This window comes from Vidua chalybeata, chromosome 10, assembly GCF_026979565.1.
Source record: "Vidua chalybeata isolate OUT-0048 chromosome 10, bVidCha1 merged haplotype, whole genome shotgun sequence".
NCBI classification, from domain to species: Eukaryota; Metazoa; Chordata; class Aves; order Passeriformes; family Viduidae; genus Vidua; species Vidua chalybeata.
This window is the reverse complement of record NC_071539.1, coordinates 19,539,521-19,565,798: the sequence shown is the minus strand read 5'-3', so window position 1 is coordinate 19,565,798 and position 26,278 is coordinate 19,539,521. Positions and strand designations below refer to the sequence as shown.

The 26,278-nt window shown below is 40.3% G+C and overlaps 2 protein-coding genes across 15 annotated transcripts in view; one reads left to right on the top strand and one right to left on the bottom strand.

The window, feature by feature from the left end:
• Positions 1-26,278, top strand: part of GIGYF2 (GRB10 interacting GYF protein 2) — a 74,006-nt gene that overhangs the window by 33,558 nt on the left and 14,170 nt on the right. For 11 of the 14 annotated variants that reach the window (XM_053952271.1, XM_053952269.1, XM_053952270.1 and 8 more), the window contains 9 exons: positions 15,147-15,326; positions 20,103-20,320; positions 20,409-20,568; positions 20,646-20,846; positions 21,340-21,530; positions 22,234-22,393; positions 24,210-24,376; positions 24,751-24,839; positions 25,817-25,924. In XM_053952271.1, the coding sequence (XP_053808246.1) occupies positions 15,147-15,326; positions 20,103-20,320; positions 20,409-20,568; positions 20,646-20,846; positions 21,340-21,530; positions 22,234-22,393; positions 24,210-24,376; positions 24,751-24,839; positions 25,817-25,924 (1,474 nt within the window). The remainder of the gene's footprint in view (positions 1-15,146; positions 15,327-20,102; positions 20,321-20,408; positions 20,569-20,645; positions 20,847-21,339; positions 21,531-22,233; positions 22,394-24,209; positions 24,377-24,750; positions 24,840-25,816; positions 25,925-26,278) is intronic. The other 3 variants (XM_053952276.1, XM_053952278.1, XM_053952275.1) reach the window with 2 other exon arrangements.
• On the bottom strand, positions 308-9,386 carry KCNJ13 (potassium inwardly rectifying channel subfamily J member 13). Its single transcript, XM_053952282.1, has 3 exons — positions 9,300-9,386; positions 2,742-3,222; positions 308-1,890 (listed from the first exon to the last, which is right to left on the bottom strand). The coding sequence occupies exons 2-3, from the start codon at positions 3,217-3,219 to the stop codon at positions 1,268-1,270; spliced, it is 1,101 nt and encodes a 366-aa protein (XP_053808257.1). The 5' UTR covers positions 3,220-3,222; positions 9,300-9,386; the 3' UTR covers positions 308-1,267.

The window sequence follows — 26,278 nt, the reverse complement described above, 5'->3', positions numbered from 1 at the left end:
TTTGGTAATGTCTTATGCTATTGTCAATGACAGTTGCTATTTACGCTGTCTGGGTTTCTGGGAAAAGTCTTTTACCTTTGAAAGGTAACTTTATTTTAATTCTACTTGAGTGTTCAGGTATGAACACCTAATAGGCACTGCTTTTGTTGAGAGCTTGGAAGTAGTTATCCATAATTGTGTTTTTCCTTTAGCATCTTAAATTATTTAGGAGCTTCAGAGGGGCGTCTTAATTGCAGTAGGTTTATGAGGCACTTAAATACAGAAGTCTCATGTATAGTTTGTTTTAATTTTTTATTTCAAAATTGATTCAAGTGTCTCTAAATATTTTTTGTGCTGTGTGTACAGGCGAAGATTGATGTTAAAAAGCATAAAATATCAATGGATGCAGTTCTACTTCTCATATATATATAGTGCATCCTTCTGGGTCAGATATACTTGAGATAAGCAGCACAAAGGTGAAAACATGTGGAATGTATGGGCCTTTAAAAAAACCTTACATTCATTCATTAAAAATAGTCTTTTTTTTTTTTTTTTCACTGCTACATAATTTATTCAGTGTTTTCAAATAAGAAAAAATTTCCATTGCAGTATTTGTCATATACACCCAGATTTTTTGATAGTGTCTTCCTAAACCTGTCTGGGAGTGAGATGTTCTCTTATTTGGCAGAATGAAGAACTGCAGTTAGGGTTTACAATTCCGCTTAATAAGCACAGCTGGAGTGCTGTACACTGCCATGAGAGATTGGCAGGACTTCCATCCATCTGAAAAATGATGTAAGTCTGCATTCCCAAAGAGATAGAAGAGAGAACAGAAAAGCTAGGCTTTTGGATGAACAGGGTTACTTATTCCAGAACTCATGTATTCACTGAATGACCCCATATTGTTTTCTGCTTTTGTTTTGTTGTCCATTTTGTCACAAGCTGGTCAATTATGACTTTGATCAGCTTTGGGAGTTTTGAAGATCTCTCAGGGTCATTGTGGCTTTAATCATAGTCTGGTGAATTCAGATAGTTCTTCTAATTTCCCAAGAATTAGTACTGTGATTCAGGCACCTGCCCTCATCCTGGGTGGTTAATGCAGCCTTTCCTCAGTGGGCACACGCGTTCTCTTCACTCTGTATTTCACATTGTAATCAAAAGCATGGGACTACAAGAGAGAGATCACTAGAAGATGGCAGGGCAGGCAAGGAAGTAAGTTTTTTAAATGGAACCCGCAAGTTTAATGTAATAATAATTAAAAAAGCACAAAGTTCAAGGTCTGTTATCTCTACTCTGTGAGGCCAGTCTCCGAGAGCTGGAAGCTGTCAGTATGCTGTCCATTGATGCGGATCTCCTTGTCAGTCCTTTTTGGACTCTTTGAGTCAGCTGCAGCTGGGAGCTCAGGGATAGTCTTGTCAAAATTCTCCATCTTGGTCTGGTATTCACCTTTGGCATTGCGGGCTAGCAGGGAGGCAAAGCGGTGGTACACCAGGATCTCTGACGGGAGGTAGGATGTTCTCCTCTGACATGTTTCTCCTGTGCCCTCCTGCACAGCTGACAGGAAGACAACCAGCTCAAAGTGGTGAGGAGCTTCTCTTTGAAGGAGAGCAGCCAGTGGGCTGGATGCAGTGATGGAGTGGTAGTAGGTCAGTGGGAAAATGAAAAAAGGACACTCGTCCGCAGTGACACTGTCCAGGTGAAAGTCAATGCTAGTTTGGTGCAGCTGCCCGCTCTCTTGTTCTTGGTAAAGTATAGCAGAGATCTGCACGCTGGTCAGGGGGCTGGAGCGAGTGTTGGCCACCTGGAACATGAGGTGAGGCTTGCCCTCGGTGTGTGTGACCACAGCAGAGCGCGAGAAGCGGATGGAGAGTGCCCGGTTCTTCGGGCGTGCAATCTTGGCCACAAAAGCACCTGGAGCATGGGAAAGAGCAAACTCAGTGTGAGCATGGGGCCCGGGCTGGTTCCCTGCAGGTTCCAAGGGAGCAGAAGCAGACTGAGGCTGGAAAGACCATGTTTGGAAACTGTTAGGTTGGCATCATACTAACCTGCTTTTGTTCAAAAAAGTATAGCTTTCCTAAAATACTTATTTTTCTAAATTATGTTCACTTATTAATATTTGTAAGTTAACTGTAGCTGTAAGGAGGCTGTTAGCTTGCCCCAACTTAACTGTAATTGGTAATAGAAACTGCTCTTGGTATGTTATACTGTAGAACAGTATACAGTACACAGTAAACTAACCTGTGTGTTTCCAAAGTATTTTGAATAACTTTAAACATGAAGAATATTTTAAAAAACTTAAAATACCTCAAAATAGCTGTGACACTGTAAAAACTTTCATTGCATTGGGTACTGAGGAATGCATAAACATTGAGTTAAAGATTAATGAAGATAGCTCAGCTAGATGAAAGAATGCCTTAAAAGTTAAAACAAATTGACTTTAAATACTGTACTTATATGGTGATAGCTGAGAGAGAGAATGGTATAAGAAATAAATGATTGAGAGTGATATGCAGTGATCCATCACAAGTATTTTCCAATTAATATTGAAATTCTTAAGTCCAGGTATTGATAACACCTAATTTGTCTTTTGTTAATTAAAGGTGTTTAACTTTTAGTACTGCATAGTTGAAATCTTGTCATCCTTGTAGTGGCAACCTTAATTGTTCTTTCATATATCAAAATGAACAATATTTATTTCTAGCTCTATTCTTAAATCCAGTTGTTATGCCTGTTGTGTATAAAGATGGAGTAGGAAGTTTTACCTGTGAGGAAGGCTTCTAGCATGAGCCCCAGGACCATCTGGATTGCCAGCAGTGCGATGGCACTGGGACAATCCCCACTTGGGAACATGGTGCCGTAGCCAATCGTGAGTTGCGTCTCCAGCGAGAAGGAGAAGGCAGCTGTAAAACTGGTGATGTACTTGACACATATAGTGTGGTTGTCAGGTGGAGCATCGTGATCCAGCTCCAGGTCCCCATTCATCTCAGCCAGCAGATACCAGAGCACTGCAAAGACCAGCCAGTGAATGACAAAGGAGGCTGAGAAGACGAGCATCATCCATCTCCAGCGCATGTCCATGAGTATCCCCCACACGTCTCGGAGGTATGCCACACCTCTGCCTTGGGCACCGGCCATCTGGAACGTGCTGTGTCCATCCTTGGTCACCAGCCTCAGGTATCTTTGAGTCAGGAGGGGAGCACTGGATTTGGTGTTATTGCTCTCTATCGTGTCTGTTGTCATCTTCTAGAATGGAGAAGAAAGGAAAAAAAAATTATACAATGCCACATATTTGTATTTTGCCTAATGTTCACAGCTTCTGACACATCAGCAGGGGTAGAAATACTGCAGCCAACAAAGGAGGGCTTATACATTGCAATCCAGAGAAGATTAAGTCAGGAGCCTGGAGAGGAATTTACCACTGTTTGTGGTAATACTTTGCTAAAAAAGATTAGGTTTAAAAATCTGACTACTTCTCAAATTCTCCCTGCTTAGCTGTTTAAATAAAAATTTCATACTTTACCTTCCTAAATTTACATTGGAGTCACATGCTTTAATTCTTTGGGGGTGAGTGGGATGGGATTAGGCATATTGTGTGTGAAAAGAACCTGAATTTTGCTGATTATATCAGATTTTCTAACTTTTTTTGAGCAGAGTATAATAATTTACCAGTACTATTATGAATACTATTAACAATAGTATAGTACTAAGGAAAGAACGTTCGTTATATTATTTCTGTAACATATTTATGCATTTTAGGAGACTGCTGTACTATAGCTACTAGCCCTTTCTGACTCTTCTAGTTCAAGAATTGTCTGCTGTCTGCACCCACCATGTCCAGTTAAACAGAATTACAGTATTCAGGGCAGAGCTGCTTTTGGGAGTCTGAGGCTGTTTATGTAAGGATCAGGTAAAAAGAGGGCAGGAGAGCAATTCAGAAAATACACTGTGACATAATTTCCAGTCTAGTCTGCCTGAGCAGTGCAAATTATTATTAGTGACCAAATAAAATAGGACAGAAGGCATATGGGAATTAAGGTGGAATTGCAGACATGGGAAGCAAAATGGATATCTGTAGGTATTTGGCATATTAGGCTCCTTTGTTTGCTTTTAAACCTCAAAGCTTGTGGAGTGTGCCAGAGCTGGTGAATGTCTTCTGAAAAGACAGTGGTCACTCAAATCCATATGTTTTATAAATACTGTATGTTTAAAGTTAACATGGGGCAGATTAAAATTAAGTACGGGTTTGTGTAAAATAGAGACCTCATGATGTGTACAACCCGTTTAAATAAAGTTGTGAGGAAGCTTGTTTGTAGAACAACAGAGAATTTAAAAATACCTGTAAATTCTGCAAATTATAATTATATGTGGTGTATTTAGTCAGTTTTGGTTTCTTATCAATTTTGACTTTTCTTTGAATGATGACTGTTTCAGTCTGTTACATTTTTTCGTAGAGGAATTGGATTTTCCCCTTTCAACAGTGCCATCCTAGTTTTCTCTTGAATTGCATTAGAAGTAAGGATCCTGAAATTCAGAATGAATTTATGGTAGGTGAAAATTTGTCCTGTGATCTTTGATCCCATAAACCAGCAGTTTACAGTGACTGTTTGCTTAACCTTCAACCAAATTTTAGTAACTACAGAAGATTCTCTTTTGGTTTTACTTATGTTTAATGCCTACTGAGATATGAGGATTGACATCACAGTGACTATTTAGCTAATTTTTTTTTTTTATTTTCTCAAAACATCCAGCTATAACTTCTATCCATGCTGTAGTCAGAGGGAGATAAAGTAGATGATGGCCTGAGTGGAATTTGGCAATTTTCCCCTTATTTTCAATTTTCTAGTTCACATCTCCCAGGAGGAATATTCTAAAATCATTCCCTGTGTCAGAGACTGCGGTGGACTTCGTGAGGTTCTCCTGGCATATGGTACCAGGCTACTTTTCTTGGGGGATTTCAGTTGTAGTCCATCCAGTTAATAGCATGACCCCCCACCTTCACTGGCTTGGCTCTTCAATCTGCTGCATGGCTCCCTGAATGGCAGTTCTCACTTTTGCTGTACAGTAACCGGAATGTAATTGTATATATTTCAGTAATCCAGTGATTAGTGACTTGTCTGTAGAGCACAGTCCTTGTGTTAAGATTTAGATGAGCCCTTCTGGAACACCTTGAAGGAGCTGTAAAATGAGCATCTCTGGATAGAAAGGATGATGGGGACTGTGCTCAAAATGAGCTCTGAACAGTGCCTTGGTTTTATCAGAGTAAGCAGTATTCAGAAGAAACACTCCCTTGTTTGAATAGAGAACACTTAAGAACAAAATGCCTCTGAATGCATCATGCATTCAAAACAAACCAGAAAACCAACAAAAAACCCAAAACAACGAAACACAACCAAAAGTCAAAGTTTGTGTTTTCCTGTAAATTCTTGTGGTACTTTGAGGGCAAGACCTGCTTTGTAGACTCTAAGCAATATGGGTTTACAGAGCAAATAGATGTTCTGAAAATTATTCTGATGCTGACTGATTGGTGACAGAAGCCTTTTCTGTGGTGTTATGTACATTAAGAAAAAAAGGAAAACATTCTTAAGATGGTACACTTTTTCTGGCTGTGCTTCAGATCTTCACACGAGTGCTAAGGCAGTGTGTTTGAACACTAGAGAGTGAGAGCAAATGCTGTCAGCATTGTAGGATCTCAGATTTGTTGATTAAGGCGCTTCTTAAGGTGGTGATTAATCACTTAATGTTGTCTTAAACTCTGAAAAAAATCAGTCAGGTTCTTTGGAATTTTTTCAATGGGGGAGGATTGATTGCTGACAGATTTTGAAGGCACTACATTAGCCCCCAACAGCACATTTCAGAACAGTCCTGTGTCTCTGCTCCTTGAGACTACCAAGCAGGTGAATTTGCCTTCTGAGGTTAACCAGGTTATGCACTGGTACAGTGGTCTGATTTTTCTAGTCTAGGACTGTTGGAAGTGTTACTTTTCTATTTCAGTGGCAGGGATAGCATTGGAAATGTGTAAGCTCGAGTTCCAAAACCCCTTTTTTCAAGCGCTATTGATGGATTAAGAGCCACAAGTCTTAGCTTCTTGGAGTGAGAAAAACAGATAAGAAACTGCGAATAGACACTGAGAGCAGTGCAGTTGGGTGTAAGAGGCAAAAGAGCAACTGCCCCATGGGAAATAGCTTACCTGGGTTGGAGGAGTGGTCCTCTGTATTCTCAAAAGCAGAGGCAGCTTAAGAGCAGATGTGACTTTGAATTTAAAAAGTGTTAATGTCTTCTATCTACACCTTTGCTTGCCCATAGTAAAAAAATAAAAGTACCTTCTTTCCATGTTAGTGATAAATTAGCAAAGTTACAAAGTACAATTTGGACCACCTGATTGAATCCCCTGCCTGGCATGGTCCTTGATGACCCCACATTAATCCCTGTTTCAGTGTATGTTTTGGGAAAGACATTTAACTTTGACTTGAGAAGAAAAATTCAATGTTTGTTGGAGAATGCTGGTCTCTGCTATAATATACATGCAATGTTTCTTATCCAGGTTTGTCCAGTGATCTCTCTCAACCGCCTTTGTTAAATTACTCGGTGGGTTTGGTTTTCCTGGTTCCTGACTTGCGCAATTGTTGATGAAGCTTTGGGTTGTTTCTTGTCTCTCTGTTTCTCAGCTGATAGCCCCTGACTAGAAATACAGGAACTGTCAGAAATCACTTTTCTAAACCTCTTTTGGCATGCTGACCAGTCCCCTATCTCGCATTTGCTGTGTGTAATCCTTCCTGTTTACCTTCCCTTGAAAGCTAAATTATCACCAACACCAGTGTGTCAGTCAGTTCTTAGCTTTTTTATCATCTTGTCCCTCATCCTGGCTTCTTTCTTTTATACACTCCTCTAAGACAAATCAAGGTAGGGTGAGTACTAATTTTTTTAAAAAAATCACAGATTCTTTCTAGCAGTGGGACAGGTTTTAAACTGACCTGCCCAGCTAGTGATTTATGTGTGATAAAACCTTGCCTTACAGCTTTGGGATGTTGCTTGCATTTCTGAAGTTCATGATCCAGCATGTGGCTCTCCCATGCTTTGCCTTTTTGGTTGAGGTCATCTTCCTTGTGTTGTAACAGCCTTTATTGCATTCCTGTTCCATGCCACCACATTGATTTCCTCTCCTTTCCTCTTGCTTAGTTTTTTCTTAGGACTTTGGTAGGGTTGCAGGGAAACTCATTGGCAGCGCTGTGTTCATTTCCATTTGCCTTCTCAGTTGAAGGCATTCAAAGTGACACTTCCAGCCTGTTCTCAGCTTGATACACAAATGGATCTGCAACCTTTTGAGGAGCCTGAGTAAGGAGTTGTGTTCAGGGGAGACTTCTGCAGTGCTGTCCTACTTGCCCAGCTTCTAGTCTGAACAAAGTCTGTTCTAATTGACCTTGGAAGGGATTTGAAACAGTTTATGCACTGTGCTGCTTCGTTCTAGCAGGAAAGTGGTCTCGAGGACTTGCTATTTTCTGGGAGTGACTGCAAAAACTGCTTATAACTGCAGCATCATTCAGAGATTTACTAGAATCCGTGTGGTGGCATGCCCCTGTGGAGATGTGTACATTCCTTCTTTACTTGGCCTGGGTTTGCATGATCATGTACGAGCTTCAGATGTAAACCTTGTCTGCTCTGAGCTAGGATTATGCAGGTCTGTTGCTGCCTCTGCACTTTGCAACAAGAACAAACTAAGAATATAATTTTTAAAGGCATTTTTTCATGCTATTAAAATGGCTATTTTGTGTGGTTTTATTTTTAGATGATTGTGTATTGTTTTTTAAGAGTGAATGGCCACCCTTGGAGATGCTCTGACATTATTATTAGGAAATGAAGTTTTTTTCAGTATGGATGAAATTACTGGATCATATAACTTACATTAGGGGACAGTCTTAGAAATGTAGGAAGTAATTCAGCTTGAGAAGCTGCATTGGTTGTAAGCTTATGCTTCTGTTGTGAGTAGAACAGATAACATTTCAAACAGATTTGTCCTTTTGGTTTTGTATCTAATGCCTCATTGAGATGAATAGAAGTAGTTTGTGACAAAACTGTTCTTCTGAGCGGCGTGCAGAATTAAGATAAGCTTTCAGGACTTGTTACATTTATAAGTAGGTCTTGTTAAAATGGAAACTTGAATTTGTCAACTGCAAGTTACTTTTCAAAGCAAGTGCCATAAAGGATAGGATGTGAGAGCTGGTACTTTTGACTTTCTGTGACAGTTTTTTACCGAATGCACTTTAAAAAAGGAGGTGGTAAAATAGGAGGGTATGTCTCCTTTTATAGTACAGAAAACAAAGCTGCTTATGTACTTGATTTTTGGGATGCTCCATTTTATATATAATGTATTTTCACATAAGTACTCTGAGGATTCATATGAGCACTAATTCTTGATTTTGAAGTAGCAACTGAGTGGACCAACTAGTCTGGCCACTTTTAGAGAAGGAGAAAAGCAACATTTAAGCAAAGTCTTGGTAAAGGCTTTAAAATATTCCAGTATATATGAAATTCTTATAAGGAAACTTAAATGCAGAATTAAATATTAGTAACAGAGGAGTAATTTGATAGTTACTAGGGAGGGTTTTATTTGATGCAAAGCTGCAGTAATAGAAGTTTGCTGCCACCCTTTTTTTGTGGAACTTGCTGTTTTTGAAGAGTAGTCCTGCCCTGTGTGATACAGGCTTTCCCATGGCTTGCCTAGAATGGCTGAGTTTTGCAGGACAGTGGAGTTCACTCCATGTCTGTATGTGGTGTCCTGGGCAGCGGTGCCAGCCAGCTCGCTCTGTGTCCATAAGCACAAGGATGAATGCATTGATTGAAAACTGTTGATGTCTGAGATATAATTGGAGATGGTAAAAGCAAATTTGAAGATGTGAAGCTTGTTTCTTGTAATTTGTGATGGAACTGAATGCTGAGTTATGAGTGCAGCAAGGTGAGAATGACTTTTTCATAATTCTTGGCCAATTTCACCCGTCTGCTGTAGTCAGAGCTTGCAAATGCTCCCTGTCTGCCGAGCCTTTCCAGCACTTATCTCAAAAACTTTTGAAAAAATACTGCATAAAGACTTTGGATTTGCTCTGTGTGCTCTTAGGACTGTGGTCACCTGAGAGAGCATTTTCTTCTTTTTGAGGAGGAAAAATCAGCAACCATTTTGTTTAAGGTGATACTTAGTTTAGCAAGCTTTGGAAGTAAAACTCTGCCCTGAAAAGAACTTTGATTTCTTTGATTAAAGAGTGACAGAACAATTCAAATTGTACAATAAGAAAAAAGGAAGAAAAAATATGGTGGTTCTGTGTACTTACCAGTCTTCAGAGAGTCTTTGTGCAGGAGGAGGGGATAACCTGGGCTCCAGGAGAGGAACTGCTCTGGTCTGGTATACTGGTCCCAGCACTAGCAAGAAACTTCCCACAAGGTGGTTGGTAGCGATTAAAAAAAACCCCAAAACCTTTAAAAATGGGTTTGTATGTCTCATTCCTGTGTTTATATGCTGGGGGGGGATTGGTTTCCATCTGAAGCTGATTTGATTGGTCATTTTGCCTGTAGGGGGGCTGGTTGGCTCTGATCATGTGGAAAAGAATGCTGGTTTGTTAGGAGCATTTCTTTACCCAACACAAACTCTTAGCAGCCAAGGAGAAATCCTCAAACACTTACTTGGAGAAGGGGTGCCTTTCTCCTCACCTCCTTAATCAAGATAAATTTTTAGGTTTGTATAACCTAAAGTTTTGCATGAAAGTTGAAAAGGCCAAAATTCCCTTGGAAAAGCTGAGTAGAAAAGTTCCCATATTGCTGCTGAAAACCCACACTGTTCACTGATACCTTTTCTCTAACCAGGGTGAACTACTGTTCATTTGGGTGAAAGGAGACACTCTTGTGTCCCTCTCCTGCTCCACTTCTTCCTTTCCTGTTAGGTCCCAAAATCTGGAATGTGAATGGAAAGGTGGATGCAGCCTGTGGTCTCAGGAGGGTGTTGCTGAATTGCAGCCTAATGCTGCTCAGAAGACGTAGACCTGGCCATTTCCATCTCCACATTGCTCCTTTGTGAAAACATGGAATTAATCATGGGATTTTGCTAAAGCCTAGGAATGAAACAAGGCAGATTAGGTGGCTTGCTGATTCCACGCGGCAGATGAAACCATTTTCGCTTAAGCTGTTTGCTCTTTCACTCATGAAATGAGAGGAGTTGCTGAGGGTATGTCTGAGTGAGCAGCTGTGCAGAGTGGTCAGTGTGTTTCCCTGCTGGACCAACTAAGGACAGTTCTGAACACAGTACTGGTTCACTTTTTTTTTTTTTTTTTATCCCTTGGTGAGCTGCTGATGTGAGAGCTTTGACTGAACGTCAGATGTAAGAGGATCTGAGAAACAAAGGCTGTGGTTGTTTGCAGAAAAACTACTGAAGGCCTGCTGGGAAAATCATTAATGTAGACTTTCCTGCTTAGGAAACAAAATCCTCCCTATTTTTTTCTTCTTTAACCTTCCCCCAACCCTAAATTGCAAAACATTAATTTTTTGCTTCATTAGTATGGAACATTTTAATACATGTTCAGGCACAGCACTGAAAGTTGATAGGCATAGTGTAACTTTGAAAACCAGGGCAAATAATGTAGTGCCAGGGGACTCCCACCAGTGTGACAAGGCTTGTAGGACAGTGTGACTTGCCCTTCACCCTTCCCTCCACTGCAGACAGCCTCACTTAGTTACAAGTAGGATTTTGGTTTCAAACGGTATTTTCTTAGAAACCATCTTTTGAGTTGTAGAAAGTATTTACTGTGTGGTCACTGGTTTTCTAATCTAATTCAACTGAATGAATTGGAAATATTTACACAGTTGTATAGCAGGTGAAACTAGGTACAGTGTGTGTATTTCAGGTGTATTATGGAATTGAACTCTTGTTAATTCCTCTGAATCTATTGGCTCACACTGGTGATAGAAGACAGTGGTCTAATTATTTAGTGAATTTCACTAATAATTTAGTGAAAAAATACGGGGTTATATTTCATTGTATGTTTTTGAGCCCTGCTGTTGAGATTGAGATTTTATGCAGAGAGATTGAAAATTTCAAGCTAGAAATGGGATTTAGAACTTCTGATCTGTCATTGGGAGTCACTTCATGGTATTTGTATTCCTGTGGTGTTCCTAGCTTGTCCATAGTGTTCAATTGAGAAGGTAGTCTTTCTTTAGAAGCATCATCTTAAGGACATTTATTCATTTATTTTATTCTTCTGTAAAATAAACTAAGCAATTACACATTTAGGCAAAGTTATTTCAGTTCCTTTAAAAACACTGACTGCAAAGGTTTTTATTTTTATCTTCCTCTTGAGGAATTATATAGCAGGCAGCAGAGAGAAGAGAGCAAGTCAAAGTACTTAATAGACTCTCCTGGTTCTTGCCCCTCTGTAGAGGAAACAACAGTGCTGTCAGTCATCACTTTCCTGTTTATTCTTTCCAGACAGTGAGGATGGCATAGGAAACGTGGGCTGACAGCCTGGAGAACAGAAGTTATTTGCCATTCTGTTAGTAAGTCCTCTTCATAAATGTGTTGCCATGGGGCCACATCCCTGAATCCAGTCTTGTTCTCCACAGTCAGTATCCCTTCAAATCAGTGTTGCACAGCTGTAGGCTTTTCTGGCTGGATACCACTCGGCTCTGTCTGAAGTTTTCTGTAAACACCATAGCTGGCTTTGTGACAGGCCTGAACAGAGGTGCCCTTTTACTGCTCCTTCTCTTCAGGAAGTCCAGTCAATTAGTCCAAGGCAAAACCATAGATTGCATTTTAGTTTCTTTCATCCTTAAAACATTGCCAAGTCCTGAGTCTGTGATCTAAGTCATTTCAGCTGAAATGATTGTTCTCAAATCTAGAAACAGTTTGCAAAGAATATACTGGCACTTTATAAGTTATGAATTTAGATGTAATCTGTAGGAATATTCCTGTATTCAGTTTGTCAGAGTCTTTCTGTCACTTGGGTAACTTGATTTTTCTGGTCCTTAACCTGTGACTGGTTTGTGTTTGTAAAGAACCAGTTTCTTGTCTGGTCTGTGTAATCTTCAGGATCATCTAATGCCAGACCTGTTTGGACACATACTTTGTTCTTTGATGCTTGCTGTGATGTCCTAGAAAACTGAAGTAAACAAGAAAACTGAAGTATGTCATGAGACACTACATTTTTTCCTCTTAATTCCACTGAATGTGGCATCAGAACAGTCTTTGATGTGACACTGGAGTGCTGCTGTGTTTGGAAAGGTTTTGGAACCACAGGTGATCCCATGCTCAGATATAATACTGACCCCTTATATTTGATTTTTTTTCATTTCTACATCTGTAATGCTACAGAATTTAAAATCAGAAGAGGGGCAGGATCTCACTTGAGTCTGGTCTTGGCAAACAGCATTTGATGTTCTGTAACCTCTACAGAGATATGTTTCAAACCCCATTTTCTGCAAGTTCAGCATACAAAACCTGACTTTGATAGTTCAGTTCTTGGGAACAAAATCTGCTGTCCTAAGGACTAACAGAACCTGAGTTGCCTTGATTTGCCTATAGCATGAGTAGATGTGCAGTGGGGCTAAAACCTGGATATACAGTGGCAAAGCAGACTGCACAATATTCTTTAAGTGACCTTTCCTCCTAAATGTTTTTGGAAGAGTGGAACAGGACCTGTGAGCTGAGAGCTTATCTGTGTTAAAGAGCAGTCTTCAGAATCAGCTGAACTTACAGTGGAAGTGAATAACATCCCCTTTTTTTGCTTTATTGGTAGAGTCTAAAATAGCTCAAATTAATGTTACTGAATAAGTGTCAAGTAATAGCTGTGAGTCTTCATGAAAATAATAGATAAATGGTAAAAATATTACTTCTCATGTCTCAAAATAGTGATTCGAATAACTTTTTTCTTTTGGTAACTGTTTTAGTAAGAAAAAACCTAATGTGATGCAAAATGAAAAAAAATTGATTTCTCTTCCTCTCTGTAGCATGTTAAAAATAAATTCATAAAGAATGAGGCACTTTTCTTGTTGTCTGGGACTTAGGCTCCCTGGTCTGTTGGGTTGCAGCTCTCTCCTGTGCACCTCTGTGTGTTTTACTTCCAGCTGACTCAGCTCTGTAGCTTTGCCTTTTGCCTTTCTACTATGGGAAGCCCATCCAAGGAGCAATGGTGAGAGGTTTCCCTGCACCTTTTGTTACTGTAGTCTGCATTATATTTTTTAGATACCAAAACTATTAAAAAAAATTCCCAGACTTAGGTTTTTCTGTCTAGCTTGTTCCTTTCCTGTCTTTTCCATGAAGCACAGGAAATATAGAATGCGGCTGACCTTCATCTGCAAAGATTTATCCAATCCAGATAAAAAGTTGCCAGCATCACAGGTACCAAATGAAGGGAGTTGAGTTGCCTCCAGCAATTTTGTTTTATTTGGAGTATTACCAGAGACTCCCCAGAATACATTGTCTGAAGATTTTTATGTTTCTCAAAACCCAGCAAATACAGAAGTGATCTTCAGCCAGATGTCCCCTTTAGCGAAGTAAAGGTGTAACTGGGTTATACTTGGCTTCATAGCTGACATTGCCTGTTGGTACTGGTGCTTGACTTTAAATTAGGTACTGGTGCTGGACTTCAAATTAGCCAGTGTGCTTTAGCTCTTCATATGGGAACAGCATAAGGGAAAAGTATTAAAAAAATTTAGATCTGGAGAAAGATAAAGGTTTTTTCCCTCCAGTGTTTTGAGATGGTGGAGAAGGGATGTCAGTTTTTTTCCAAGGTGCACACAAAATAGAAGAGCCAGTGTGTGCTTCCTGTCTCCAGAGTGCAGTATCTGTAGCAGGAAGAATTTTCATGTTTTGAACAGAGATCTGATATGCCACAGAATTTCAGATCTTCTTTGTTTCCTCATCTTTTTCATGGACTGAAAAAATTGCCTGATGCTGAGAAAGCATTCTCCTATGCATCCTAAACTAAATACTTAAAAATGTCTCTTTCTACCTCAGGAGTCTTAGTACATGATCATACTTCATTTTGTTTTTCCTGTCTAAGAAAGCAGGCATGCCAAACAGACTTCACCAAATAACATCTTAAATTTTTGGTTTTTAGGACTTTCTAAGATGGAAGATTCAGTATACCTTTCTTTAGTACTTGAAAACTTTTCTTTTTATAGACAGCACCATAATTTCAGGTTAACACTGGGTTATGGTACCAGTAAAGAAATGACATCACTGTGGTTCCTGTGACAATTCTGGTGCTACACAGCTGAATAAACTTATTTCAGTGATGGGCTGTCTTGTCAGGGCAAGTCAGCAGTGAAAGCAGCATCTGTGTTAAACCTTGCCATATTGGTGTACGACTTGGAAATCTTGGTGTATAATGTGGAGTCTTTTCATAAAAATATTTGTATCATCCTTTTCTGGCAAGGTTGCTCTTCATAAGTACTTCAGGATTTTATGTTTTGTTTTAAATATAACATAATGTACATTGGGAACTAAAAGGCTATCCTGTCTCCTAAACTTCTAGTAGACTTATCCTTCAGCTCAGGCATAGTTGCTTCTAGCCCTTCATACACTGACCTTGGCTCTGCAGAAGATGGATTCACAGCATAATGTTAACATTGCTAAGTTTTTTTCTTATTTATTCCTCAATGCTACTTTAAATTTTCAGTGTTTCCTAATAGTTAGACTGCTGTATGCTGGATTAAATAAATAGATTTCACCTTCTTTTTATTACAGAATTAGGAAGTATGTTTGGTTTATATAATGTTTACACTGTGCTCCCATTTAGCATGAGACACTTAATGATAAAGCAGTTTATTCTTTTTCTCTGCACACTTTTGACTTCTTTCTGTTACATTTCCCTACATCTCTTAAACTACCTTTTCCTCCTTTGCCTCTCCTATCCATGTTCTAATTGCTTATATGCTTTGCTTCCTTCTAGATTTTTTTTTTGTCTTTTGCCAAAGTACATAGGGACATATGTACTTTTGCCAAAGTACATAGGGACCTGGATTTGTTAAATCTCTCATGTGTTTCCTTCTTGAGTTTCTGTTCTCTCCTAGGTTCCTATAATCACTTCTGGTGCATTTTTTGCCTTCAAGAGAGCAAGATTTCAACCCTTTTGTATTTCTGTGTTTCTAAAGACAGGGCACATGTTCACTGGCCTGTGTTTTCTTTGCAGTGAGACCAAACTTTGAGGAAGGTGGGACAGTGACCGCGGGGAGGAAACACGAATTTATACGCTCTGAGAGCGAGAACTGGCGCATCTTCAGGGAGGAGCAGAATGGGGAAGATGAGGATGGAGGCTGGCGACTGGCTGGGTCACGGAGGGATGGGGAGAGGTGGCGTCCTCACAGTCCAGGTGAGAGCAGAGCTGGGCAGACATGCAGCTGTGGTTACAGAGAGAGGGAAAAGGCCATGAGGAGAGGGAGGTGCCACGTTCAGGGAAAAATCAATTCATATAATTTTGGCGATTAAATACTGTTCTGGTCACATGTGGCTCCTGGTCACAAGATGATTAGCATAAAATTGTGCCTTTTGTTTTCCTTTTAGCATCTTCAGTACCCTAATATATTTAAGGGAACAATACTTTCCAGGTGTGCACTTGTCTGTGTTGTGCTCCAGGTGTGTATGTACCTGGTAAAATAAGGGGTGTTTTTAATAGTACTGTTTCTTTGTGGCTGTGACAATGAGGGGGCTGAAATCACCCATATTAGACAGCATACCTAATGCTACAGAGTGACACTGACACTAAACCACTCTGGTCATTGACCTCTTTCTAGTTTTGCAGATGTATTTGCTATGCTAAGAAGCATCCTTGGAAAATCTCAAAATATGTTGCTCTACACATTTTGTAGTTAGTTACAGGATATCTTGTCTCAATAAATTTCAGGCACCTGTTTGGTTTCGCTCTCCCATTCCCAGGCCTGACAAGGCAAGTCTGTTCACTTGCTTTCCAGCATTGCTAAAATTGCAGGAGAAATACAAAGCAGATCTTGGTATTTCAGTAGTAGAACTAAAACATATTATAGTTTTTTCCCTTCTTTTTGGAGAAAGATTCAGTCATACCTGGTGTGGGATCCTGGGTTTGGCTATCTTTTGGCTGCAGAAGGCTTCTGGAATACCAGGAGAGGATTAGGCCCTTCTACTATTACATCTTCATAGAATAATAAAATTGTTAAGTTTGGAAAAGACCTTCAAGGTGTTTGAGCCCAACAGTTGGCCCAGCACTGCCAAGTCCACCACTAAACCATGTCCTTAAGTGCCACATCTACATGGCTTTTAAATCTCTCCAGGGATGGGGCCTCCACCACCTCCCTGGGCATCTGTGCTAATGCTTGACAGCCCTTTCAGTGAAGAAATTGCTCCTAATGCCCATCTAAACCTTCTTTCTGGTAGTTCTAGAGGGTGATAAGGTCTCCCCGCTTGAGTGTCCTTTGCTCCATGCTAAACTTAATAGGAAAGCAAAGGAAGCACAGGACATTTTTGGAGCTGAGATGGACAACTTCTCTTCAATAAAAAAAAAGTGCCAGTCACTCTTACAATGGCTCTGTTGCCCTTTTCAACATCCCAAGACTTTCTGTACAGTTATTGTTGGGAGCAACCATGACCTCTATTCCGAGCCTTCTTCACAGCTGTTTATAACTCTGCTCTCAAACAGCTGTTCTCTTGTACTAAAATTTAGCAATGAGCCCAGGGGTTGATTTGTCATCAGATGTTTTCTATTTAGAGCAAGGCTAAGAGGCAAATTTTGAAGAATATAATTTTCTTTTCCCCAGTGTTTGGTCACAGTTGTTGATCAGACACTGCTGCTTTGTTATCTAGTTGAGGCAACATCAGGCCAGCTTCCTTATGATGCAGCGTGATACTCAGGAGTGGAGTGTTCTGTGAGTACCAGCCTGCATGCTTTAGCTTAAAAGGAAGTGTAGACCTCAAACTCCAGAAGTTCATTCAGGTCTTGAACTTTTTGGATGTCCTGAGAAAGGTTTTGAAAATTCATCTCACTTCTGTCATGGAAAATAATACTACTTATTTGAATTTTCAGTGTAGTAGAAACGAACTGAACTTCCCTTGTAAGTTAGTTTTAGCAGCTATCATTGATAGCCTGTTCAAAGACTTACGTGAATTTGCAAAAATGTTGCTAATTTTGAGATAGCCTGAGCTGACAGCTGTATTGTCCTAGCTCCAGCTTTCATCAGAGCTGTATTTGAATTCTCCTCTTAGTAGTGGCCACAGAACTATCAAAATGGTTTAAATCACATTTTTGCTTTAAACAGTGAGTTTAACTCAAATTGGCGTGGTTTAAAGTACTACTTTGTACTTTGTGTTAGGTAATAGCATAGTCATATGTCCTGCTAAAAATAGAGAAGTATCTTCAGAGGACTGTTGTAATTTGTTTAGTTGGTCCTTCCTGTGGCTTGTCTCTGTGTATTCCCTGCTAGGATCTTTACACTGGCTTTAATAACTGCTGGAAGAGTGTGATCACAGATCTAGAATCACTGGCTGCTTCGAAGAATTTTTTTTCCCCCTTTTAATTTTTAACCATGTTTTAAAATTTTAAATGTCTAAAAACCCCCTCTTTCTGTTACTCCAATTCTTGCATTCATACAGTGATTGTCCTTTAAATTTACAAGGCCAGGTCTGTTTTGTCAGAAACATATACAGACCTGTTTTGGTCTCAAAAATAGTGATTGATCTATAGATGCTTATGGTTTTGGTTACCAAGTCAGCCTTAAAGAATAGGAATAAGTTTTTCTTGACTAGAATTTCTGATATTATTTTGTGTCTTTGCTTAAATAGCTTTTCAAATTGATCTTTTTCCTGAGAAGCATTTAAGAGAGGCCTTAGGCTGTACTCTCATATAAAGATTTTTTAGTTACTGCTTTGTTTGAAAGGTTTTTCAAATTCATCTTGATTCACTACACTTTCAGGTGCTGTGATTCAACTAGAGTTGAATTTTTGGGCATTGTTCCTTTGCATTTCTTAAATATCATGAAGCAACTAAAGTACATTGGGGAATCTTGCTCTGAAATTGAGCAAAAGAAGAACTAGGTCTCTATATAATGCCAGAAAAGTGTACTATTCCTTTGTGAAGTGTTCAGTTTAGCATTTAGTGTTGTTCTAGTATATATGGAAAATTTTACTGCCGAGTTAGAGAATAAAAGTTTAAAGAGAGAAATAGATATTAATAAGGCTGATGTGTTCTTGGATTTCCTGAAGCAGCCAGTAGTCCTATCTTTTACCTACAATGTCACCATAAATTGCAAGGGATAAATTAAGCTTAAAATTGTCTCTACACTTGAAATTTTGAACATATAACTACTGCCTAGAGATAGTATGGAGCTGAACTTAAAGCTGTGCTTGTGTCTTAACTGCTGGTTAAAAAACTTAAGGTAAGAATTCAGGTTTATCTCTCCTCTTGGCTTGCTTTAAAAGGTTGACAGCCTGATATTTCAGACCTGAATAATGGCCTATATTCTAACTGGGCTTTTACAAACACATTTTGTTACTAAGAAACAAGGGCATGAGTCTGCTACCTATGTCTTTTTGCCTCTCCACCTAGCTCTGAAAATGTGGGGGCTGTAAAAGATGGTTTGACTAAATCTCTGCAAGCAGACTAAATGGTTCTTCATATGAACTTTGAAGATACCCGGGCTTAACAAAGTACTTAGAATTCACCTTTAGAAACCACATTTCCGTGTCTCACTATGAAGAGCTGCACTCCTGATATTGACATGTGAACTGTAGAAAAATAGAGGCTCCCTTCAATGCAGGCTACTCTCCCCTGCTGGAAACCCTGACATGGACATGGCTGCTTGTAATGAGGAGCTGTCTGTCCAGGGACTCAAATCAGAAATGCTGTCTGGTTGTCAACAACCTCTCACACTTAAATCTCTTTCCTTAATAGCATTAAAAAGATTTCCTCAGAACACTAATTTGATGGTTTAATGTTACTTTCTTTGCGAAGCATAACTAGAAGTATAGGTTAAGTTATCCAGTGGAATTATTCGCAAATAAGCACATAGGGAATAGTGAAGGCATTTGTTTCCTCGGTAAATTTAAAGATTGAAGTTCAGAATGTTTCTGGAAGGAGTTTGTTTTACATTTCCTGTATATGTGAGACAAAAGTGGATTTTTTGCATGGCTAATATTAATTGTTAGGGTATTAAGGTCAGTGTGGAAACATTCATCAGTCATTAAACAGGACCATGTTTCTCCCCTTTACTGTGATTTTTTTTTTTTTTTTTTGGTAGACATTTGATACTGTGAGGCTGCACTAATTCTGGTGCACAGATTGGTGGAGCAAAAAAAATTAACTTTTTTTTTTATCCAGTTAAGAACAGCCATCATGAAAATCTCTAAGGTGCCTTCATTTTTCTTTCCCCTTTGTGATAAAGATGGCTTGTATTTCATGGAAAGCTGTGAACAGTCCTTTCACTCCCAATTTGTTTTCCTTAGCAGCCAGCTCTTTACAGCTTAAATAACATTATTGCACTCAGAGGATTTGAAGCTTGGCTGAATGAAGGTGTCTTCTGAATATGAAGTTTATACATGAATTGGGAATGTTCTTCCATTTCTTATCTTTCCAAGTTTTGGTATTCCATGGCTTAAAAAACCCATTCAAGAGACTTGACCAGTCCTTTCAAAGGTATTTGAACAGTTGTCACTCCATTTTTCATGTATGTGTGCAAAAGCATACCTGAGGGCAAGAGGCAAAAGCATGGGTGTTTTGTTCAGGATGCAACTGCTGCAGAGCCCCTGAAGGAAAACACAAAATCTTACACATGTAAAGGTGCCACAAAAGACTGAAATCAATGATGGCTGGTAAATTCAATTGGCAACTAGTGTTGCTTGTCTTATTTTGGTGCCTGTTTTAGATTTTGTAGACAAGCTTTTTTAGCCTTACATGGTTTTTAATGCTTATTCCACAGTTAATAATGTGAGGATATACAGTGGACAATATTTGAAAGTCTCCTGCTTATTGACAAGATGCTCCTTTTCTTTGCCTTGAAGTTGCCTGTTCATAGGTGGGCTGTACCGTGTAGCAGCTTTCTGAATTGCTGTCAGTGTCCTTCCCCCCCCCGTTGTGTGAGCACTGCCCCAGGACTGTGTGGTAAAGCTCCTTTCCCTGCCTTAGACGGCCCTCATTCCGCAGGCTGGCGGGAGCACATGGAGCGACGGCGGAGATTCGAGTTTGATTTCCGGGACCGAGACGACGAGCGGGGCTATCGCCGCGTGCGCTGCGGCAGCGGCAGCATGGACGACGACAGGGACAGTCTCCCTGAGTGGTGCTTGGAGGATGCAGAGGAAGAAATGGGCACGTTTGACTCCTCTGGAGCGTTTCACTCTTTAAAGGTGAAAAGCTGCTTTGGGCCCTTGGGTCACTTGGTGCAAATGTCCTGTGATGTCAAGTGGGTTATGGATGATGGCATTGACTTTGCAGAAAGTGCAGAAGGAGCCAATACCAGAGGAACAGGAGATGGACTTCCGGCCTGTGGAGGAAGGGGAGGAAAGGTCTGATTCTGAAGGGAGCCACAATGAAGAAGCCAAAGATCATGAAAAGACCAAGAAGGAGGGAGAGAAAACAGAAAGAATAGTGGCAGGTAAGGGGGATGACTTCTGTAACTGTTAGTGTAGAATTTCTGTTAACTCAGTTACTTAGAACTGTGCCTTGTTACAGAAGCAGTGGAAGAAGCAGCTCAGGCATCATCTCCCGCTGCCAGGTCAGACACCCCACCAAAATCCCAGCCTTCAGACCCGCTGCAGACAAACCTTTTTGAGAGGAAGGAAGATTCTGTGCCAGAAAGAACAGAAAAAACAGAAGATAAAGAGAATCAAGTGGAGAATACACTGTCAGCCAAAATGTCCAACAGAGGGGAAGGTAATAAACCTGACAGATAAATTTAGTAAGTTTCCATTACTCACTGTGAATAATCCTAGCCCCTTAAAAGAGGCAAGGACTTGTGATGGAAAGCCAGAATTCACCAACTCATCTATAAATACAGGATTTGTTGGCTATGCCATTTCAAATGCTTGCAGTGCACTGGTACTTCACACTGAACTGTGGTCCAGAGAAACATGAGCTAGTTGTGGATGTGCCTTACTGTGGTACAGCAGAATAGCCTCGACAAATGTGTGTAGCCAGGAAATGGGATATGCTCAAATGTTCCAAGTTCTGCACTCATAGAATTAAACTGTTTGTTCCTTGAAGTTAGGCTGGGTACCTGTGCTGTAAGCAGTACATTCATGAAGATCTGAAAATACTTTTGCTTTGGTGCTAAATTTGAGCTGTTGAATATTCTGTGCATTAAGTTCTTAAAAGTAATTGTCATTTATGTTAAAGATAATGAACTAACTTAAACATTTTTCTTTAGATTTGGCTTCTCTTGCTCAACCTTTGCCACAGATTTCTGCAGACACAGCTGCTTCTGCTCATCTTTCTCCTCCTGTTTCCAATTCAAATCCTGCTCTGCGGCCAGTTCAAACACCTGTCACAGCTGCTCCAGGCATGGGCAACATTCCCACTGATCCAGATGATGAAGAGGGCCTCAAACACCTAGAGCAGGTAAAATTTCTCTAATTCCTTTGTTGTTGACAATAGTGAGACTGGAGGAATGTGGAATGCAGGAAATATTTGAAGCTCATAAAATCAGAAATGCAGCTAAAACTTTACACTCCACAATTTATACTGAAAGCTGCTTCCCTCTTTTTTTTTTTTTTTTCAAATAATTCAAGCTGTTGTATTTTTCTGTGCTATACCCCGAGTTGAAGAGCTAGAGACCATAGTGCTTATGACCACTGTCAAGTAGCATTATGATTTGCCTTGATAAATTATGTATGTCTGTTAAAACCCCCAAACAAACAAACCATCAAGCAAACGAAAACCCAACCAAAAATCCTGTAAGTGAATCACAACACTGTCTTGATGAAACTGTAGTGACTGCTGAGACGTAGAGCCTTCTTTGTGCTCATGCTTCCATGCCTGTTTTATTTTTCACTGTGGTACTGCATGGGACCTCCTTGGCAAGTTGCTCTAAAGCTTTTTCTAAGCAGGTGAACTGTGCTTGTTCAGGATTCTGCCTGACAAGTGTGGTAGACAGAGCTCCAGGTTTGTGTAGCAGTCACTCCTGTCCTGGGGCTGCCTGTCATTGCTGGTACACTCTGGAGCACTGGGTAGCACAAGGTGGTTGTGTTTGGTACAGTCATTTCCAAATCTATAAGCCCCCATCTAACTCTTTATTTCTTGCTGGTTTTGATGTCTCTTCCAGCAAGCAGAAAAAATGGTGGCATATCTGCAGGACAGTGCCCTTGATGATGAAAGACTAGCAGCAAAAATCCAAGAGCACAGAGCAAAGGGTTCCTCTATGCCCCTGTTTCATGAAGCCATGCAGAAGTGGTACTACAAAGATCCACAAGGAGAAATTCAGGGTAGGTCTGTGCCATTTACACTTCTCTTTTGTTTCACAGAATTGTTAAAGAGCTCTTCACAGAATTACCACCAAAAAATGCTGGTGCTTCTTTTTACAAAAGCAGCACAGGGAATTTACCATTCTAGAACTAGGTTTTGAAAATGTCTTCAACCCATCACTGCCCCCATGAGCTCAGCAGGCCAAACGTCCAGAACTGTGCTTTATCGTGGCTGAGGTTTGCCATCAGTTCATGTTCCTGTAAATTAGGTTAGACTAAAACCTGTTTCACATACCATTAGTTACTCAGATTTCCAGATAACAGCAGAAACAAACAAGGAATGTGACCACTCAAGTAGTTGTTGTAAAGAATCCACAAGAAACCTTGAAAATGGTTTTCTAGACTCAGCCTGAGGACGTGGAATAGTCAGGGAGGGTGGTTTGTTTAGAATCGAGGGCAAAGAAGAATCAAGTTTCCACCAGCCAGTGCTTGTGCAGAATCTCAATTTAAATTACACTTGCTGCCACTGCTTTGTTAGTTCATATAATAGATAGGAACTACTCCCTGCTTTCAATTTTTGCTTAAGAATTTTTTTTGTAAATAAAATAAAGATGCTTGCATCTTTGCTTTCAGAAGGTACATTTCCTTTGGAGGTCCCAGGGCTCGGTTTAGCAGCTGCTTGTCTGCTTCCCAAAAGTGCAGTTAAACAGTGAATTAGTGAATTCTTTCCTTGCTGTACTTCACACTCTGTAGTGTGAATGACTTCGCAGCTGTGAACTACAGATAGGATTGGTGGGGGTGGTGTTTGTGGGATCTGTGTCAATCTCTTATCTGCAGGTATTGCATGTCTTTAGGGTTTTTTTTTTCATCTGTTTAAGTTTAAAGAATGTTGACCATGAAGTTCTTTTGTTTGCTCATTGTATGTCAGTCACTGCTCAGTGTTTATTGGTGGGTGACAATCTAAATATTTCTGTTGCTGGATTAAGTACTTCAATGTGACATCAAGAAAGAGATACTCCTTACAGAGAAGGCAAGCATTACTGAATGTTCCTACTTTTCAGAAGATGTTTTGCAAAACTTATTTATGTGGTTCTTACTTGGTTAAATAATATTTTTATACTGATTTTCTGTGTATTTGAATATGTAAAATTAGTATAGGAACCCTCCTTTGAAAGGAATGACTGAAACCTTTCTTGGAAAAAAGAGGAAGAGAAGGAAAAGTGTAGATTTTTACAAAGGAAAGAAACTGGATCCTCATTATCTTAAAAAATTTAGTTGTTCATTAGAGGTGAATCTGTTTATCCGCTAAGTTCCAGAAGCAAAACTTGTGTAAAACATGAGGGTTCCTCTGGTTTGAAGGCAAGAGTTGAAGCAGGCTAAGATTGTTTAATTATCTGTGCAGTGCAGTTGAGAAAGCAGCAGTTGTGGTTTGAGCAGTGTCAGCCAGCAGGTACTGCTGAGCTCCAGGGTAGAAGCTGCGGCCGCTGTGAGACTGAAGCAGCAAGTGCTGCTGGAGGACAGCAGGGGGATTGACTGGCCCAAGCCCCACACCATGGTGGCTGCTTGGCTTGCACCCAGAGCTGACCTGTCTCCCTTCAAGGCAAGATGAAAGCCATCATGGATTTTTCCTGAGGCTGTAGGGCAGTGCTGTAGCCCCTGTGCAGATGTGCATGGACACTCCAACCTTGGATGAGCAGTGTCCCCACGAGTGGGTGAGGCAGACAGGAATGCCTGGTGCTGGGCACTGTGTGACCATAGGCAGCTCCTTGTTTCCAACATGCTGAACCTGGCCTTGCTTCCCCTTCCCCACAACGTGTGCTGGTTGATGTGATTTCAGGTCCGTTCAGTAATCAGGAGATGGCAGAGTGGTTCCAGGCTGGATACTTCACAATGTCACTGTTGGTGAAGAGAGCCTGTGATGAGACTTTCCAGCCACTTGGAGACATCATGAAAATGTGGGGCAGGGTTCCCTTCACTCCAGGCCCAGCACCGCTTCCACATCTGGTAATTATGTGACAGTTACAGTATTGAAATAGTCCTCTAACAAGTGGGAATTTAATTAATTTAGGTGTCATCTACTCTGTCTTGGAATTGCAGGTGTTCCAAGCGTCAAAGTTGAACTTGGTGTTAGATTACTTTTGCAAGAGTAGAAAAGACATGTAATTTAAAAATGCTTGGTATGGCTGGGAGGCTGGGTACTCTGATATGTAAAGATGTTGTGTATTTCACAGGCTTTGTAAATCTTGATCTCGGTCTAGGTATTTTTCTATTTTCGTTTTTTTTCTGGTCAAAATACAACTTCTACATTGCTTTCATTTGCAATCTACTACTCTTAGTATATATATTATTGAAAAAGAATGTTTTTTCCCTTAACATAGGGCGAGCTGGACCAAGAGCGACTGACTAGACAACAGGAGTTGGCTCTAATCCAAATGCAGCACCTGCAGTATCAGCATCTTTTAATACAGTAAGACTTCTTGTCCCAGAGATCTTCCAGTGGCTGTGTTCTGGTCTGCATTTTTAATCGTCTAAGTTCAGCTGCTTGTTGTTGTTTCCTTGGGCAATGGGGCTGGGAGTGCTTCACAACAGCAATAGCTGCTTCCACAAACACTGGAGATGTTGATAGTGTACAGGATTAGGGCAGTGTATCTGCCCCAGGCTCGCTTTTCAGAGTCCTTTCCAGTGTCACACATAGCTAGTTTAGTGAGACTTGCTTTATAGGTAGCTGTTATGGTTGGTCTGAATCCCAGGTGTCGTAGTAATGACCTTCAGATGTTTTGATGTCAGGAGAAGGCTACACATCTTTGGATCTGGAGATGGAGAAGGTGGAACTTACCTTTGGTCTGCTTGCTCAGCTGTTTGAAGATCAGTGGAAGGTCCTGCTGGGCAAAGCAATTTGAAATTCAGGTGTGCAGTTATGGCCAGCTCCTGACAGCTGTTTTTGCAGCAGTTTGAAGGAAAGAAAGCAGTCAGGCTTCTTTTTTAAGCGGATCCTGAAAGCACGTGTCATGACTATAGTTTTTCAATACTGATTGTCGGCTCATGATTGAATGAGGCAAGAGCCTGCTCCTGTGCTAGGCAATGCCTTGACATACTGGGGAAGAGACTGAATGCAAATGGGCAGTGATCAAAGCCAGATTAATTTGAGCTAAAATGATGGAATTTAGACAAAAAAGGAAGTAGTGTTGCACAGCTTATGAGACAAACATGGGGCAATAATAGCCAGGTGGCATAGCTGAGGGTGAAGAGAAGTCTGGTTCTGCTCATGTGAGCCAACTGGCTATATTCTTGTATTTTGATTCTTGTCAAGCTCCTGTGCTGTGGTTTCCTCTAGTATTTAGCATGTACATTATATATGTCAGTGGGTATTAGTCCCAGAGCATGAATCTGCCTGCAACTTGGGTGTAAGTGAACAAATACCATTTATCTGCTTCTCTTTTGAAGACAACAGTATGCACAGATGCTGGCTCAGCAGCAGAAGGCAGCCCTCTCATCCCAGCAGCAGCAGCAGCTTGCTATTCTCCTTCAACAGTTCCAGGCCCTGAAGATGAGGTGAGCTAGCCCAGGCTTGAACTGAATTCTGTTCTCCCTGTGCTCTAGTTTGTATGTAACAATAATTACATTTTGTCAGCTGTCTGTTCTAGTTAAGTTTTCTCATATTTTAGGATTATGTGTGTTAAAGATAGTAATGAGGATGTGTTTCAGAATAATAGGAAACAGTTTCAGGATATGGAGTACTTCTTTATATAAACCTTTGTTTCAGAGAGTGTTTATGGAAATGAGTTTGAATTGTACCTGTCTGACAGATATGTTGTGCTGATCACCAAGGACCTTTGCCAGTTCTGCAGTACTGGATGCTTGTTCCTCAAACTGGCCTCTAAACAACAAATGCAAAACTGTAGCTTA

Excerpts from the sequence above, each read along its gene's own strand:
- KCNJ13 (XM_053952282.1), bottom strand. The coding sequence starts at position 3,219 with ATGACAACAGACACGATAGAGAGCAATAACACCAAATCCAGTGCTCCC. Across the intron at positions 1,891-2,741 it reads GCTAGAAGCCTTCCTCACAG|GTGCTTTTGTGGCCAAGATT; the intron begins GTAAAACTTCCT and ends CCCATGCTCCAG.